Below are 19,372 nucleotides of genomic sequence, written 5' to 3'. Positions count from 1 at the left end.
ACTGATGAGCAAAAAAAAAAAGAATCCACAGAAAAACAACAGCTCTGTACAAACATATACATTTATGGACAGTATAGGAGGATTCATTCAAAGATGTCCTTGAGTAACTGACCCACATTCTTTAGGATAAGGCACTGAGTTGAGTTTTGATGCTTTAAAGTACTGTGTGGAAAAATAAGCATTATGTTTGGCTATAATTATAATAAAGAAAGTCATTGTTGAACCAGTTGTATTAGAACTGCATACTTCCTTGAAATGCTAACAGAAAAAAAGATAAAAGGCAACACAATGATGGCAAATAGGGTAAGGCATCTAAATCAGATAATTTGTAGTGTAACTGTCCTCACCTCTAAAATCAATGTCAATGTGTGATCATACATGATCACGGCAGCACAGGAAAGTAGTAAAAGTTAATTTATATACATGCTCCAAAAAAACATTTAAAAAAACAAAATATTAAAAGTTGTTTCATTGTTGTTGTAACATACAAATCTGCTGAATCTTTCATTTCGGAAGACAATAAGTAAAATAAAAATGCACATTTCAGATTATGTCTGCGTGAAGATGTCCATCAGTGTATTTCCACAGAATGTCCCGCAATAAAAGGCCAGATCTTCTTTCTTGGCCGAGCAGGATTGTGCGTTCAGAGTGGCTGCTTCATATACCATGTTCCTATCATTATCAAACACATAAGTGTTTATAAGTGATTATCAAAACACTATTCTAATAAGCAGTCTCAAAATATTAAGAATATGGATCTATTCACCCAGCAGCAGTCCAGAAAGTGGTGCATCATTGAAGAGAATGATTAGCACAAGTAACAGCAGCGCTGTCTGTTTCTTTGCAATGTTCAAAAATGATCCAAATTACATATAGAGAAATGAGAACCACGTTTGGCCACAACTGCAGTCTTGAGCTTCCAATTCAGTGCAGCAGCTTCCCAATGGTAAGTGGTCAACGAGTTTTCAGATATCCAGGACATAAGCCTCCTTTAGGTCAGGGCACAGCCTACAATGGATCATGGACAGCAGTGGAATCTGTCTGACTGTTGAGTTTCCCATTTGTCAGCCCACCACCTGTATTGGAGTTACACTGTCTCAAAGCCTTGGTTTTGAATCTCAATCCATGGCCTGAAACCCAACAATGGACACAGAGGAAATACTTAGTCTTGTAGAAGTGGAAGGATATTACTAGATACATACAGATACAAGCTGGGTAAGCAGACTTGTACAAACCATAACAATAGTGTTTTAATTTTAAACATTTATAGTTAATGTAACTTTCTCACAAAACGAATTTTAAACAGTAGACTCATTATTTTCACTATTATATATTTTGGCAAATTAAAACCAAATACCCCATTCTCAACAGTATTAAATGATTTAAAAAAAACAGCTTAATTTCATAGTGTGCAATGTGCAACTTGATCAGTAGTCTCTTTGTGGTTGATATACTAACCAGGACAATCAGCCACTTCCTTGAAAGCCTTCCTCTTGCAGCAGCCACGGCACAAGTTGAAGACACATTTATTCCCCTGTTGAAGGAGTAAAATAAAATATATATTCACCTTGTGTAAATTTGAAGATTTTTAAAAAGCACATGAAATGGTTCTGTAAACACTTTGAAAATGAGTACATTAACCTAAAACAACAGTTAAAAATATAATCAAAAGTCTTACTTTAGGGTTGCCACATTGCTCACACTTAATGTATTTTGCTGCAGAACACAAGGAAGCAAAGGCATGTTATTTTACCTTAATCAATAAAAAAATGCCGTTCAAAAGTTTGGAGTCAGTGATGTTTTTATTTTAGAAAAAAATTGATTCAGCAAAGATGCATTAAATTCATCAAACGTGACAGTGAAGACATTGATAGACTAAATGCTGTTCTTTTTAACTTTCGATTCATCAAAAAATCCTGAAAAAAAAAGTATCGTCTATGTATCAATCGGAAATGTTTCTTGAGCAGCAAATCATCATATGATTTCTGAATGATCGTGACAGTGAAGACTGGAGTAATGCTGAAAGTTCAGCTTTGACATGACAATATTACTGTTTTTCTGTAAATTTAATCGAACAAATACAGCCTTGGTGAGCATAAAAGACTTCAGTTAGTTACGATAATGTGCACTGTGCCATCAGTGAGGTCTACAGGCTTTAGAAAACACTGGGAAAAGATTTGGTCTTACGTTTCATCTCTGGACAGAAGTTCTTGTAGGGGTTACGGGCTTTCTTCTTCTGCTTGTTCTTGGAGAGCGAGTCGTTGGTTCCGTCACTGTCCTCCAGTGCCCTCTTCACACACACAGCTTTCATTTCCAGTGCTTTCTGCCCGTTTTCAGTGTTTGGATCCTTGGGCCTGCAAAATATACCATCCTCACATACAAGTTCCAGGGTATACACCGCTATATTCAAACTAGTTTATGTCCATAATGGATGGACAGAAATGAAGCTCCTTAAACCTTGGGTCATTCAGTGATAGTTATGATTAATATTATACTGCTTTGCTGAGAACACAGAAATACTATGATTGTGATGGTGTCACACAAGATCAGAAAACACATCCTCACGGTGGTCTGACGTAAGGTTGACAGATCCAGTGAGGGAAGGGAAGTCCAGTCTGATTCCATTCTGATTCATCTTTAGCCATCTCCTCCTTAAGAGTAAAAAGCCAGAGAATTAAACTCTTAAAATCTATCATAAGCCTAATGTTTATTCTTGAAATAAAGTTTGTAATCAGCAATTCCTTTCAATCCCAAAGTTTGCAATCAGCAGTTCCTTTACCTGGCAACGTTGTTTCAGCTGTCTGTTGATCTCCACAATACCAGGTACGTTCTTGGCTTTGGCTAACTCCTCCCTGAGGTCTTGATGTATCTGTAGGCTGTTGTAAACAAATACACACTTACCATTTAAGAAGTGACCACCAGTTTGGGGTCAGCTAGATTTTTTAAATGTTTTTGAAAGAACTCTTATGTTCACCAAGGCTGCATTTATTTGAACAAAAATGTAGTAAAAAAAAAGTGATATCGTGAAATCCAAGCACTAATGGCTCATGTGGATGATTAGCCAATAAGTTGAAATGTATCTTACGTGGTTTTTAGAGTAAAGTCCATCTTGAATCTTTGATCATATGTATGAGTGGACTCACATTCAACATTTAAAGGTGCAATGTGTAAAAATTTTGAGTATCTATTAACAGAAATGCAATATGACATCCATAACTATGTTTTCAGTGGTGTATAAAGAACTTACTTAATAAACCGTAATGTTTTTAATACCTTAGAATGAGACATTTATATCTACATAACCACGGGCACCCCCTTCTATGAAGGTCGACATATTGTGACGTCATGTTTCTACCGTAGCCGACAGCGAACAAACAGCGTTACAGAACGCGTTTCGTCTCTACCTTGAAAGAGAAGCAGCAGAAAGCTAGAAGCCATAAACACCGTGAGTAGTGACTTTTCCCTTGTCAGTGGTGTAAAATATGTAGTTGGATTGTTTCATGTAACTTAGTTCTTCTCCCTCGCTGTGTTATGGCTTTGCTATGTGGGGATAAATGTGCTGGTTACGTTCGTGAGACAGCTGATTAGTACTCTTGTCATTGACCGTAAAACAGTAACGTTACAGGAGTCACCAACCCGTCGATCTTGGAAGCATTTTAAGTCGATCGCGAAGAGTTTTCAAAATCAGAGAAAAAAAGCCTATTGTGTGTAGTAAATGGTGTCTAGGGGATGCGGAGGCGCGCGCGCTGTTACAATCATGTCATTTTTGTGGACGCGTCGAGTTTAAACAAGGCTTTACGCTTTAACCAGCTCAGCCACAGTAACAGCTCATATTTAGCCAGCTAAACTTTTACTACCCTGTTAGAAAAAAATATATAGTTGCATAGTTTCATGTGGTTCTTCTCCCTCGCTGTATGGGTGTGCTATGTGGGGAGAAATGGGCTGGTTGCGTTTGTGAGACAATCAGCTGATATTACTATTATTATATTATATATTAAGACCCTTGATCCTCACCTGACTATGGCTTTGTAAACTTTATCCATGATGTGGTTTATAATGGACTGTGGTACAGAAACAGTGACAATGTTACACACTCTTGGCTTACTCTGGCTATTCTCTGCTGTCTCAGACGACGATATGTTTGTCCCGTTTTAGCCACCGTAGCTTCTTCGAAAGGGAGGGGTGAGCAGTGGGCTGAGCCATTAGTGCAACTGGCAACTGAACCGCTAGATGTCGCTAAAAAATACACACTGCACCTTTAAATTCAGATGAATCGCATGCCATAGGATGTCACAGGACAATCAGAAGTAAATGTGAAGATATCATTTGCAGCTCAAACCCTTATTTATCTTAAGGCCCTTTTCATTTTCATTTTGCTTGGACTCCTAATAACTCATTTGTTTCTGTGAAGCTGAATTTTCAGTATCATTACTTCAGTCACATGATCCTTCAGAAATCACTTGAATATGATGATTTTCTGCGCAAGAAACATTTCTGATTATTATCAATGTTGAAAACAGTTGTGCTGCTTAATATTTTTCTGAAACTTACTTTTTTTCCAAGATATTTGATGAATAAAAAGTTCAAAAGAACAGCATTTTTTAGAAATAGAAAACGTTTGTAACTTTACAAATGTTTTTAAGGTCACTCTTGATCATTTTAATGCCTCCCTGCTTAAAGTATTATTTTTTCAAAAGAAATATCGTACTGACCCCCAACATTTGAATGGTGGCTCTCTCCATTCTAAGAGATGAAACTCTCAAGCAACAGCACAATATTGGGGTCAAATGTGAAGGAACATACGTGTGGTGCCATAGTTTGAAGATGTGGGCACGGACGTAAGACAGACTGCATGGTGGGTGTTTCTCCACAACATCCAGGTACTCCTCAGCCATCTCCCACACAGGTGGACTTTGGCCTTCAAACAGGGCAGGATTGTGGAGATTCCCTTCTGTGAATGTAATGTGTTCATTTTTATATTACTGCTGCATATGAAAGATCAAAGTATCAGTCTTTCTGTACAAGTATGTTTATGAATCTTCTCTTTGCATGAGGAGAACGTTACCTGCACTCATGACACCTTGTACTCCAGTCTCCTCCATGCAGCGCTGAACATCACTCAGATGCTGGATGTTTCCGTTGGCGAAAACAGGAATGTTTACAGCCTCTCTTCACAAGTACAAAAAAAGTTAATCACCAGGACAAAACACTAATAGTCAGCACCAGCAGCAAGGGTTGTATCTCTTACCGTCAGTGTTGGGTAAGTTACTTTAAAAAAGTAATTAGTTATAGTTACTAGTTACTTCTCACAAAAATACATCATTACAAAAGTAACTAATTACCAGCGAAAGTAACTATTGTGTTACTTTTTTTTTATGTTTAAATATGTGCAATAACTTGGATACCCCCAATATTAAATATGTTAAATTAATGAAATGGACACTAAATAGAACACATTATTAAAAAAAATTGTAGACTAATCTTCACTATTTTAATGTTGCTGTGGGACAATGTGAGAGACACCTATTAACTTAAATATTAAAATATTATCATTACTATAGTGGAACAACTAAACACAATTTGGTTTAGAACTTTCAAGATTTATTGCACAGACCCCAACTGGCCAACAAATAAGGCTAAAAATAAATGATGCTTCTTAAAGGTGCCATATGTAACTTTTCTTCTAAAATTAATCCTTTTTGTATTGCCTGTGTGTGAAGGGGTTGTAATCACACATTACAATGATCCACTTGTCGGGTTTTGCTATTACCTCTGAAGGCCAGTATTCCTATTTCTATGTGAAGTCTCCGGGTCGGATTTTCTGCGAAATCCATCGGATGTGACGTGCATGCGCGCTCCCGAGCCTCTCTCCTTTTTATATACAGTCTATGCGACGGCACTGCAGCTAAACGACATGGAGTCTGATAACACCCAAAAACGACCTGACTCCAGCACAACACACACTCCAACACAAACTCCACATAAATATACAAAACAAAAAAAAAGTTGTATCTGCTGAAGCTCGTCAGGCCAAACGTGAATCGGATCGACTTAGGACGAAAACACGGATCTACATCGGCAGAGTGTTTGAATTATGGAGAGACCTCCGCTATTTTTATTTTGATAAATTACAAGTTTTCAGATATGCTGAAATAATGGTTAACTGTAATGAAATAGCAAGGTAAACTACAACATACATGAGACATGAAATGAATACAAAAGACTGTTCCAGGTAAGGGTGCTCCGATTGATCGGTCACCGATCATAATCGGCCGATAATTGCTTTGGGATGTGTGATCGGCGGTCTCAATAAAGGCCGATCCAGAAAAGCCGATCAAATGACGCAAAACTCGCGAGACAATTTTTTTACGCCCTGGTAAAAATGGCTTCACCGGTCTGGCAATTCTACAACAGGGCTCTCAAGTGCCAAGCATTGAGCGTGACAGTCACTCATTTCGGTCTTTTGTCACGCTCTCCCGCCACACATTGTATTTCTCAGGTTGAAAAACTATTTGTAATATATTTAATATGCCGCAGCGGCCGCGCCGCTCTCACTGTGGAACCGGCATGAATCAAGTGCGTTTCCTCTGGTGTTGTTCGTCGAGCTACACAATAGCCAATCAGAAAATGGCACTATTGTATCTGGGTAAGAATTTAACACAACCAATGACAAAAATGTATCCAACCCCCCCCCCCCCCCCCCGATAGATAGATTGAAGCGCACGTCCGAGTGAAGACTGCGCGAGGCACAGAGCACTGTATCCATGCAACTGATCGCCGCGGCAACGAGCGAGCAGCTTGAGTTCAAAAACACATTTTAGCGCTAGATTTCTTATTTAATAGCGAACTAAATGAATGATCTGCTAGTTAACTGAAGATGTTTTATTTATTTATATTAGGTACATGGTGGGACAGACTTCACTGGATCTAAAAAAAAAAAATCAATCTAACCATAGATGTGACCAGTAGTGGTGGCTTTTTTAATCTGTTTAAAATAATTTTGCAAGGGTTCTACACACACACACACACACACAAAAAAGGTTTCTCCACCTCTCTCTTCCTCTCTAGATGCCCACAAAATCTGACTAAGCATCCCAGAAAAAAGCAAAGTTATAGATACAGATATGGAAGTTGTTAGTTTTTTTTTTTTTTTTTTTGCTGTGCACTTTAAGTGTATTAGAAAAACTGATGGCTGACTGACTCAAAACATTATTTTGGCTATAGCCTTTTTTGTTGCTGTTTTTAGTTTAAAGTAGTCTAAAGCTAAATTTAAAGACTCAGATGTTCTGTCTTTTATTAATTTTATTTTATATTCTATTCTACAGGAAAGTTGTATGTCAAGCCCTAAGCTGCTCCCAATAACCAAGCTGCTATGTTAATACATGTTGCTTGCAAATAAAATACACAGGTGTCAATTCATTATGCATTGTCTTCTCTTAAATGTAATACTTAATGTACATTGTTGTTAAATATAGTTTAATAAGTAATACTACATGATAAAAAGAAGTCTTCAAATAGACCCTGTAATCGGTGATCGGTATCGGGTGATACAGCTTCCAGTAATCGGCGATCGGCCCCAAAAATCCTGATCGGAGCACCCCTAGTTCCAGGATAACAAAAAGTAGGTGCTTTAGGATGTAACTTTTATTTTATGTACTAGATCTACTGTCTAACATCATTCATTCCACTACTATCATATTGTTTATAATATAATACACATTTCCTGACACGTTCAGTACAGTAATGTTACTTCCTACGATCTTACTGTTACACTGAAAATGTTCCGTCTAGTTCACTAACCGTTTTCGTTATCATATTATACATTCATCTATGTTGACATTGCTGATTGTGAAAGATACACGAATAGTTAGTGAAATGCCTTATGCTAGATAACACCACAAGTTGGCTAAATGCAGTCAATGTAACGTTATCATGGTACGAGCATGGAGCATTAGTTCAATGTCAAGCTGATAAAAGTAGCCTATTATTGTATCGTTACAGTGGGAGTTTACATGAGTTTTCAGCATGTTGTGTGATGCTTTCTCGTGTTGAAAGTCTCAGTGTGGCCGGTACCATGAGTGCTCGCTCTTGTGTTCGAGCACGCGTAAGAGCGCTCTTGTAAAAATTGGTTGCAATCTGAAACATCACCGATAGAGGCCGCTAAAAAAATACATATAGCACCTTTAAGAAATGTACCAAAAAGAAATAAATGGTAATAAAAAAAATATACATACACATACAGTCTTTGTAGTGCAAATTAAAATTATAAAACTCACACACCTTTACAACTGGTAGACATACTGTATAGCCTACTTGAAGTATTTTTTTCCTCACAAAAGTAAACAGTTTAACAAAAAGTACTCTCAATATAATACTGAACAATGTACCAACATACATAATAATAATAAAATATAATATTTTTGGGTTTTATTTCTATAACCTAAAGAGGACGTCATCATCAGATGTTATTTTAGCCACATTCTAGTCGTGTTTGCCGCATGTGCTCACAACTGGTCAAACAAATTCGTTTTCTGGGAACGTTCCCTACAGGTTGTTTTGGTTATAACAGGTTAGTTTTATTTTATAACCATGCAAACTAATTAAAATGTTGCAGATGATAGCCTACCAATAGGCTACCGAAATGTGTAATTTATTTAAAAACAAACTATATTATGCTCGGACACACTCTGTCTCTCTCGCGCACTGTTGAGGCGCGCTCTCGGACACACTCGGTCTCTCTCACACTCGGTCTCCCTCGCGCAATCTCGGACACTCGGTCTCTCTCGTGCACTGTCGAGCGCGCTCTCGGACACACTCGGTCTCTCTCACACACTGTTGAGCGCGCTCTCGGACACACTCGGTCTCTCTCGCGCACTGTCGAGCGCGCTCTCGGACACACTCGGTCTCTCTCGCGCACTGTTGAGGCGCGCTCTCGGACACACTCGGTCTCTCTCACACTCGGTCTCTCTCGCGCACTGTTGAGCGCGCTCTCGGACACACTCGGTCTCTCACACACTCGGTCTCTCTTGCGCACTGTTGAGGCGCGCTCTCGGACACACTCGGTCTCTCTCACACTCGGTCTCTCTCGCGCACTGTTGAGGCGCGCTCTCGGACACACTCGGTCTCTCTCGCGCACTGTTGAGCGCGCTCTCGGACACACTCGGTCTCTCTCGCGCACTGTTGAGCGCGCTCTCGGACACACTCGGTCTCTCTCGCGCACTGTTGAGCGCGCTCTCGGACACACTCGGTCTCTCTCGCGCACTGTTGACCGCGCTCTCGGACACACTCGGTCTCTCTCGCGCACTGTTGAGCGCGCTCTCGGACACACTCGGTCTCTCTCACACTCGGTCTCTCTCGTGCACTGTTGAGGCGCGCTCTCGGACACACTCGGTCTCTCTCACACTCGGTCTCTCTCGCGCACTGTTGAGCACGCTCTCGGACACACTCGGTCTCTCTCACACTCGGTCTCTCTTGCGCACTGTTGAGGCGTGCTCTCGGACACACTCGGTCTCTCTCGTGCACTGTTGAGGCGCGCTCTCGGACACACTCGGTCTCTCTCACACTCGGTCTCTCTCGCGCACTGTTGAGCACGCTCTCGGACACACTCGGTCTCTCTCACACTCGGTCTCTCTTGCGCACTGTTGAGGCGTGCTCTCGGACACACTCGGTCTCTCTCGCGCACTATTGAGCGCGCTCTCGGACACACTCGGTCTCTCTCACACTCGGTCTCTCTCGCGCACTGTTGAGCACGCTCTCGGACACACTCGGTCTCTCTCACACTCGGTCTCTCTCGCGCACTGTTGAGCGCGCTCTCGGACACACTCGGTCTCTCTCACACTCGGTCTCTCTCACACTCGGTCTCTCTCGTGCACTGTTGAGGCGCGCTCTCGGACACACTCGGTCTCTCTCACACTCGGTCTCTCTCGCGCACTGTTGAGCACGCTCTCGGACACACTCGGTCTCTCTCACACTCGGTCTCTCTCGTGCACTGTTGAGGCGCGCTCTCGGACACACTCGGTCTCTCTCACACTCGGTCTCTCTCGCGCACTGTTGAGCACGCTCTCGGACACACTCGGTCTCTCTCACACTCGGTCTCTCTTGCGCACTGTTGAGGCGTGCTCTCGGACACACTCGGTCTCTCTCGTGCACTGTTGAGGCGCGCTCTCGGACACACTCGGTCTCTCTCACACTCGGTCTCTCTCACACTCGGTCTCTCTTGCGCACTGTTGAGGCGTGCTCTCGGACACACTCGGTCTCTCTCGCGCACTATTGAGCGCGCTCTCGGACACACTCGGTCTCTCTCACACTCGGTCTCTCTCGCGCACTGTTGAGCACGCTCTCGGACACACTCGGTCTCTCTCACACTCGGTCTCTCTCGCGCACTGTTGAGCGCGCTCTCGGACACACTCGGTCTCTCTCACACTCGGTCTCTCTCGCGCACTGTTGAGGCGCGCTCTCGGACACACTCGGTCTCTCTCGCGCACTGTTGAGCGCGCTCTCGGACACACTCGGTCTCTCTCGCGCACTGTTGAGCGCGCTCTCGGACACACTCGGTCTCTCTCGCGCACTGTTGAGCGCGCTCTCGGACACACTCGGTCTCTCTCGCGCACTGTTGACCGCGCTCTCGGACACACTCGGTCTCTCTCGCGCACTGTTGAGCGCGCTCTCGGACACACTCGGTCTCTCTCACACTCGGTCTCTCTCGTGCACTGTTGAGGCGCGCTCTCGGACACACTCGGTCTCTCTCACACTCGGTCTCTCTCGCGCACTGTTGAGCACGCTCTCGGACACACTCGGTCTCTCTCACACTCGGTCTCTCTTGCGCACTGTTGAGGCGTGCTCTCGGACACACTCGGTCTCTCTCGTGCACTGTTGAGGCGCGCTCTCGGACACACTCGGTCTCTCTCACACTCGGTCTCTCTCGCGCACTGTTGAGCACGCTCTCGGACACACTCGGTCTCTCTCACACTCGGTCTCTCTTGCGCACTGTTGAGGCGTGCTCTCGGACACACTCGGTCTCTCTCGCGCACTATTGAGCGCGCTCTCGGACACACTCGGTCTCTCTCACACTCGGTCTCTCTCGCGCACTGTTGAGCACGCTCTCGGACACACTCGGTCTCTCTCACACTCGGTCTCTCTCGCGCACTGTTGAGCGCGCTCTCGGACACACTCGGTCTCTCTCACACTCGGTCTCTCTCACACTCGGTCTCTCTCGTGCACTGTTGAGGCGCGCTCTCGGACACACTCGGTCTCTCTCACACTCGGTCTCTCTCGCGCACTGTTGAGCACGCTCTCGGACACACTCGGTCTCTCTCACACTCGGTCTCTCTTGCGCACTGTTGAGGCGTGCTCTCGGACACACTCGGTCTCTCTCGTGCACTGTTGAGGCGCGCTCTCGGACACACTCGGTCTCTCTCACACTCGGTCTCTCTCACACTCGGTCTCTCTTGCGCACTGTTGAGGCGTGCTCTCGGACACACTCGGTCTCTCTCGCGCACTATTGAGCGCGCTCTCGGACACACTCGGTCTCTCTCACACTCGGTCTCTCTCGCGCACTGTTGAGCACGCTCTCGGACACACTCGGTCTCTCTCACACTCGGTCTCTCTCGCGCACTGTTGAGCGCGCTCTCGGACACACTCGGTCTCTCTCACACTCGGTCTCTCTCGCGCACTGTTGAGGCGCGCTCTCGGACACACTCGGTCTCTCTCGCGCACTGTTGAGCGCGCTCTCGGACACACTCGGTCTCTCTCGCGCACTGTTGAGCGCGCTCTCGGACACACTCGGTCTCTCTCGCGCACTGTTGAGCGCGCTCTCGGACACACTCGGTCTCTCTCGCGCACTGTTGAGCGCGCTCTCGGACACACTCGGTCTCTCTCGCGCACTGTTGAGCGCGCTCTCGGACACACTCGGTCTCTCTCGCACACTGTTGAGCGCGCTCTCGGACACTCGGTCTCTCTCGCGCACTGTCGAGCGGCGCTCTCGGACACACTCAGTCTCTCTCGCGCATTGTCGAGCGTGCTCTCGGACACACTCGGTCTCTCTCGCGCACTGTTGAGGCGCGCTCTCGGACACACTCGGTCTCTCTCACACTCGGTCTCTCTCGCGCACTATTGAGCGCGCTCTCGGACACACTCGGTCTCTCTCGCGCACTGTCGAGCGCGCTCTCGGACACACTCGGTCTCTCTCGCACACTGTTGAGCGCGCTCTCGGACACTCGGTCTCTCTCGCGCACTGTCGAGCGGCGCTCTCGGACACACTCAGTCTCTCTCGCGCATTGTCGAGCGTGCTCTCGGACACACTCGGTCTCTCTCGCGCACTGTTGAGGCGCGCTCTCGGACACACTCGGTCTCTCTCACACTCGGTCTCTCTCGCGCACTATTGAGCGCGCTCTCGGACACACTCGGTCTCTCTCGCGCACTGTCGAGCGCGCTCTCGGACACACTCGGTCTCTCTCACACTCGGTCTCTCTCGCGCACTGTTGAGGTGCGCTCTCGGACACGCTCGGTCTCTCTCACACTCGGTCTTTCTCGCGCACTATTGAGCGCGCTCTCGGACACACTCTGTCTCTCTCGCACTCGGTCTCTCTCGCGCACTGTTGAGCGCGCTCTCGGACACACTCGGTCTCTCTCACACTCGGTCTCTCTCGCGCACTATTGAGCGCGCTCTCGGACACACTCGGTCTCTCTCACACTCGGTCTCTCTCACGCACTGTTGAGCGCGCTCTCGGACAAACACGAGGTCTCTCTCGCGCACTGTTGAGCGCGCTCTCGGACACACTCGGTCTCTCTCACACTCGGTCTCTCTCGCGCACTATTGAGCGCGCTCTCGGACACACTCGGTCTCTCTCGCGCACTGTCGAGCGCGCTCTCGGACACACTCGGTCTCTCTCACACTCGGTCTCTCTCGCGCACTGTTGAGGCGCGCTCTCGGACACGCTCGGTCTCTCTCACACTCGGTCTTTCTCGCGCACTATTGAGCGCGCTCTCGGACACACTCTGTCTCTCTCGCACTCGGTCTCTCTCGCGCACTGTTGAGCGCGCTCTCGGACACACTCGGTCTCTCTCACACTCGGTCTCTCTCGCGCACTATTGAGCGCGCTCTCGGACACACTCGGTCTCTCTCACACTCGGTCTCTCTCACGCACTGTTGAGCGCGCTCTCGGACACACTCGGTCTCTCTCGCACACTGTTGAGCACGCTCGCGGCGTTCGCTCCGCTTTTGTCCAGTCAGGCACCTCATAAACACACAAACACCAGAGAAAAAACGTTGCAGGTCCTATGGCGGAGAGAGAGCCTACTCGGATGAAAACCTCTTCAGTGAGCTCAATTATAGTAACGGCACATTTTATTGTCAGTAACGGTAACGCCGTTGTAACGGAGGAAACAGTAATTAGTTTGATTACGTTACTTGTTACTGAAAAAAATAACGCCGTTAGTAACGCCGTTTATTTATAACGTCGTTATTCCCATCACTGCTTACCGTATAGCTTTGATATGCTTCCAGCTTGCAATGCCGGTCAAAGCCCCTTTTTGATCTTTGGTTCTCCCATGAACTGTGAGGAGCTGTCAAAAAACAGATAACAAACCATTAGTTGGTTCAAGAATATATTAATCACATTACATTGAGGTTTTTGGTAACTAAGTGGTTACATCTGGTAACACAAATGTTGACTGATCAATTCCAGGTTAAACAGACCCAAAGAAGAGATCCCCATCCGCCAGTGGGCTCCTGACAAGGGCACATAATCCCAGTTTTCTCCATATGCACTAACCCTTCTAGACGTCACTTTAGATAAGAGCATCTTCTATATGGAACACTTTACCTGGCATCCAGCCTTTTCCAGCATTTTTGCATACTTCACTGTTTTCTCGATCTCTGGGAAGACCCGGATTTTGCAAGTAATGGGCACGGAGAGTTTTTCATCAGCCAATTTAACTGTAAACAACAGCACCTGAATAAGATACATATTCTCTGCATGATTCACATCTGCACTGAGCTTTTAAAATGAGACCACTTACTCATTTTCTCAAGAAGGTCCCACTCATCTTGAAGAAACACACCATAATGGCCTAGGAGAGATTCAAAAACATTAAATGATTCCATAGGGACAAATTTTGAAATTGAAACACTACCATTCAAAGGTTTGGGATAGTTAAAATGTTTTAATGGTTTTGAAAGACGTCTTTTAAAGGGTTATTTAATCCAAAAATGAAAATTATCATATATTTTACTCACCCTCAAGCAATCCTAGGTGTATTTGACTTCCTTCTTTCAGCCAAACACAATCGGAGTTATATTAAAAATATTTTTTAATATGCGTCGGGTCAGAGGTCACTCTTCCGCCAGAACTAAATTCACGTACGATCGTTACCGGAAGCCAGTGATTATAGTTTATAATGTTATAAATATGGATATTTTTCTTACAAAAATGCATCACTTTGCTTTAGAGGGAATAAACTTCACATTTTTACCTGAGAATATGTACCAACAAATATTTAAAACAAATATTCTAAAGTTAAAGATACAACTGCTTATAAGAATTATTTTGTTCCCTTGGCTACAAAACTTTTTAACTCTACTTTAGTGTGAAGGACATGACTGTGTTATTGTTATTGATGTGTTTATCTTGTTTTACAGCTTCATATGTATTGCCCAAAACTAATTTACCTTAGGGGACAAATATTAAAGTATCAGCAGCAGCAGCAATACAGCATAAGCAGTAATATTATGAAATTTAAATATAGTTACAATTAAAAAAAAGTTTTTTATTTGAATATATTTTAAACTGTAATTTATTCATGTGATGTCAAAGCTGAATTTTCAGCATCATTACTCCAGTCTTCAGTGTCACATGATCCTTCAGAAATCATTATAATATGATGATTTGATGCCCAAGAAACATTTATTATTATTATTAAACAGTTGCTGCTTAATATTTTTATGAAAACTGTGATGCATTTTTTCAGGATTCTTTGATGAATCTAAAGCTTTATTTAACATAGAAATCTTTTGCAACATATAAATGTCTTTACTGTCACATTTGATCAATTTAATGCGTTCTTGCTTTAAAAAAAAAAAAAAAAAAAACACTTGAACGGTAGTGCTTATCTTGCATACAACAGAAATGAATTGTTACCTCTTTTGGCAATCATCTGGGGGCAACCCAGATTGAGATCAATAGCATCACAGTAATCCTGGGCAAGTAAAGCTGCCTGGATAAACACCTCAGGATCATTGGCACAGAACTGTATGGAGACACCAACACAAAAATACTCAGGTGAATAACTCGCACAATCCTCTCTGTAACCTCATGGAGGATGATGGAGTGGGGGTTCAATCTTCAGCTGGCTGGCAGGAGCCGCCACTGGCATGTCGCGTGACCTGTCAGTGGCTGGCTGGCAGCTGCCAGTCTGATCACGGCCATTTGACTGGTTTAATTTGGGATAACCGTCCCCAAAACATCAATCATACTGAAGAATAGATGCTTGAGATTATATTCGTAATAACAAAGCAATTTATTTCCTTACAGCGAGAGTGTCAGGCGACGCGTTATACTCGCAGTTCAGCCGCGAGTTACTGGATTGAGCGTCCAGCAAAGTGTCAGTAAGCTGCCAGTCTAATCACGGCCATTTGACTGCTTCAATTGGGATAAAATTCTCTAAAACGCCAATCATGCAAAAGAACATAATCATATCAACAGACGCATAATAAATGAGCTAGAGAAGGAGGAACACAAAACACAAAAACTGCCAAAAATCAATGGTTTCTGAAACTTGCCAAAGGGAGACTGCCAGACAACTAGCCAGCCACTGACAGGTTACGTGACATGCCAGAATCAGACTGGCAGTGCACGTGACATGCCAGTGGCGTCTCCTGCCAGCCAGCTGAAGATTGAACCCCTACTGGGGTGATGTGTTCTTGTGTTTACTGACGCCAAACAGCCACCTGTGTGATGAGGGGTCGGTCCTCCAGGCTGACTTCGTTGTAAAGGTTCTCGCGGCGGTAGTTGGCGTCTCTGAGGAACACCTGAGCGTGTAGCATGGGCGTGTAGCAGAGCTCTGCGCCATGTCTGCGGCTCAGCAGCCTCCACGCCAGCTCGCTCTGGTCCACCATAGGCGCGACCACGTAGCGCGCGCCCTTCAGAGTGCTCCTCCAGAACTCGAACCCGCGGGGTTTCGCCATGCTGCCTACATAGGATGAAGTCACATTGACTACACGATTCAATCATAAGATTATAGACATTGATATTATTCACTTGCATGTTTTGATTAGCATAACAATTAGCTTTACTATACGACCTAAAAGGAACATTAATTAGCACAATAGTAATAGTAGTCTATATGGATCTGTCAAGGCATTCTTTACTACACATTTTGAAATGTGTTTCAGCAAGAGACTGTGACCACGGAATGATTTGTGCTGTACATCTTAAGAAATAAACTGTAATAATTCATATGAAAGGCAAAAACATTGACAGAGCGTATATGTTAACTACGAGCTGTCATTGTTTTAAAACAAACTGATGAGAGCAGAATACTTACAGTAGCTTATGATCCAGCTACAGACAGCAGCTCTGTAATGCGGCACATGAACTGCTGCGTGTGTCGCGGTGATATACATCCGTGAGGAAACAATATATCTATTGACTTATTCCGTGTTTATTATGAAAACAGATTACTTATCTTGCTGGGATAACTTTTTTTGTGGTTTGTAAAAATAAATAAAAAATAAATCCTTGAAAAGTAAAAATGTGTCATGTTATCGATCTTTCTAGACACATTTGTTTTGTATATAATCGTCTTCGTATACGGTTTATTCATAATTTGCGCCATGTTAATGGAGACGGATTCAGTGAGGCAAATATAGAATATAGAATATAGATCTGGAATATAGAAGCTTAAAATCTGTTTCCCACCCCATCCCATTTTTTTCATTTTACTAGTATTTACAGAAGATAACACATTTACGTCCGTGCCATAACTGATCACTAGATGTCACTGCGAACCAAACAATATTACTGGGATATTACTGTATTTTTTTGTGTCCAGTGTGTTTTTCTTTGTAAGTTTAACTCTGGGTCTTAATTGTGTTTGGTTGAGTATTTTATTGTGTTTATATATATATATATATATATATATATATATATATATATATATATATATACATACATAGTACCATTAATTCACCATTAGTTATTTAAAAAATGTATACAGGTGTTTTCATGATTTAAGAAGATTAAATCTGACTGCTTCAGTCACAATTTTTAGGTTTATTTGTGAGATACACATGAAGTAATTGCAGCTCTTAGATGCAGGCCTACACATTAATTAACCAATAGCAAAATAAGACTGACAGTTAATATAAAATACATGAGATATTATTAAAAGGCAAAATTATTCCTTTCATTCAACTTAAAATCTGTATTTATATCATAATTTGGTCTTAAGGCCTGGCCAGTTGTACTGTAATCAATCTATTTGTACTGAGTTGAATACATCATATATTAAGAAGCACTTTGACATGTGTTGCTTTCATGGTTGTCCATTAATATCGAATGTCTGTTATCGTGACACTTCTCTTTATTAATAATAGAATCAACAATCAGGCAATTGTTTCATCATGTTTAGGACCTTTGTGTTGACACACCACTGGTGAAAATACCAGTTAAGCTGTAAAAGAACATACACAATTTATTTGTCAACTCTGTCACAATTGTGAAAGTTTTTAATTTTTTTGTATGCCACTGTTTAGATCTTATAGACTTGGTTTCACAGACAGTGCTTAGATTAGGCCTTAGTTTTAAAAAAAACATTACTGCTGTGCATCTTGAGGCAAAACAATGGCACTTACATATAAGATATGCCAGTGCAAGTTGCTTTCAGTTAAATCAGCTCAAACATGCATTTTAGTCTGGGACTAATTTAAACCTTGTCTGTGAAACCGGGGGATAAAGTGTTGTTTATCACTGCATTAATACAGTGTGTGTTGGATCTAGTTCTCTTTTAGAAATCTGGTATGGCTGTTAGAGTGGGCGTTCACAGACTTTCCTGGCGCATTGCTCTCAACGTGACTGAACACCATAGACAGTAAAAGGCTGAACACATGCAACGGAAAGCTGAGTAATTAAGTCATGTGACTCTCCTCCATTCAGCCTCAAGCGTTGGCTGTACTCTGACCAATCATGGTCCACTGAATACAACACCAGCTTCTGTGGGCGTTATCATGTTTCAGAAGGAGGGCTCAAACTACTGAAAAAAGTTGTTTTTCAAGACTAAGTGCCAAGAAGACATAATTGTATGTTTTTTATTTGTTGTTTTGAAAAAGTATTATTCTTTTACCTAACACATTTGGGCAGCTTGTCACAATGTACAGCATCTCTAAACATGACTTTATGAAATATGAATTACATAAAGTTTGAACTAAATTAAATATAACCTGCAATTTAAATAAATGTAATTGCATGTAATTGTTTTTTTTTATCAGCAGGCATAGGGTTCATGTTGATATTAGTAAATCATCTGCTTCATGTGATTGTACAGATGCTACGGTAAAAGCATCACGTAAAGTCAATATATTCAGGATACGAAATCATAATGTTAACGAGTATGGTCTTGCTTGTTTCTTTGCAACTTTCATGACAAGTTTGCACATCAATGCTTTGCTTGTGTATTTCAAATCATGTGAAATTTCTATGATATTTGTGACAATTAGAAACGATTTGGTTTTAATAATGCAGTTAATGATTTTCAGAGCTGCTGCTGCAGGAAACAAGTCTACTGTAACAAACAGTTTCTCTTCAAGGAAATTAACAACTTTAAACCCAATCAATATTCAACAGGAACTACTGTGAGCCTATTATCTCTTATCGTCATCTGAAGACCTTTCATGACATGAAGGAAAATAAGATGTCAGTTATGTGTTTAGCATCAGTTTCAACTTTGCAAACTGGTTTTGCAAGGTAACTTCCTGAAACATCAAGATGAACACACACAGTAAACAGCCACAGATGTAAACAGACATTTACCATATTTAACAAGACTTAAAATAAAATACTACGGAGAAACTATTTTATAAATGTAATTCAGGAATGACAAATAAATTGACTAAAATATATGTATTTTAAACACATTTATTTACTCATTTATGCTGTGCATCGTCTAATAAAACGGTTTTACCCATAGACATACACCAACTTAAAATAAACATCGAATATATAACTGACGCTATGGTTATGTTTCGAAATGTTAACAAATTTAACAACAATTTTGGTTTGGTTTTCTAAACCCGAGCTTTTCCAGTGGCCCGTTGTTGTTACGGGAAATGACGTCACTGCAACCCGCTGGATTATTCAACTGATGGAGCTTCTGTTGT

At 42.8% G+C, this 19,372-nt stretch overlaps 1 protein-coding gene across 2 annotated transcripts; it reads right to left on the bottom strand.

The window, feature by feature from the left end:
- Positions 1-471: 471 nt before the first annotated feature.
- On the bottom strand, positions 472-16,666 carry dus1l (dihydrouridine synthase 1-like (S. cerevisiae)). Of its 2 annotated transcripts, none has more exons than XM_056240621.1 (14): positions 16,543-16,666; positions 15,947-16,188; positions 15,138-15,246; positions 14,020-14,070; positions 13,824-13,936; positions 13,481-13,563; positions 5,066-5,169; positions 4,804-4,951; positions 2,780-2,876; positions 2,566-2,651; positions 2,188-2,354; positions 1,679-1,716; positions 1,459-1,534; positions 472-1,130 (listed from the first exon to the last, which is right to left on the bottom strand). In XM_056240621.1, exons 1-14 carry the CDS (start codon positions 16,619-16,621, stop codon positions 1,009-1,011), a joined length of 1,515 nt encoding a protein of 504 aa, XP_056096596.1. In that variant the 5' UTR covers positions 16,622-16,666; the 3' UTR covers positions 472-1,008. The 2 variants fall into 2 exon arrangements, with proteins under 2 accessions (XP_056096596.1, XP_056096597.1); XM_056240622.1 differs by having other exon boundaries at positions 15,947-16,184; positions 16,543-16,624.
- Between the last annotated feature and the right edge of the window lie 2,706 nt (positions 16,667-19,372).

The sequence above is a fragment of the Rhinichthys klamathensis genome, unplaced genomic scaffold (genome assembly GCF_029890125.1).
Source record: "Rhinichthys klamathensis goyatoka isolate OS25496 unplaced genomic scaffold, OSU_Roscu_1.1 h1tg000605l_1, whole genome shotgun sequence".
Classification (NCBI taxonomy): domain Eukaryota; kingdom Metazoa; phylum Chordata; class Actinopteri; order Cypriniformes; family Leuciscidae; genus Rhinichthys; species Rhinichthys klamathensis.
Note: the sequence above shows the minus strand (reverse complement) of the source record. Positions and strands in the feature narration are given on the sequence as shown.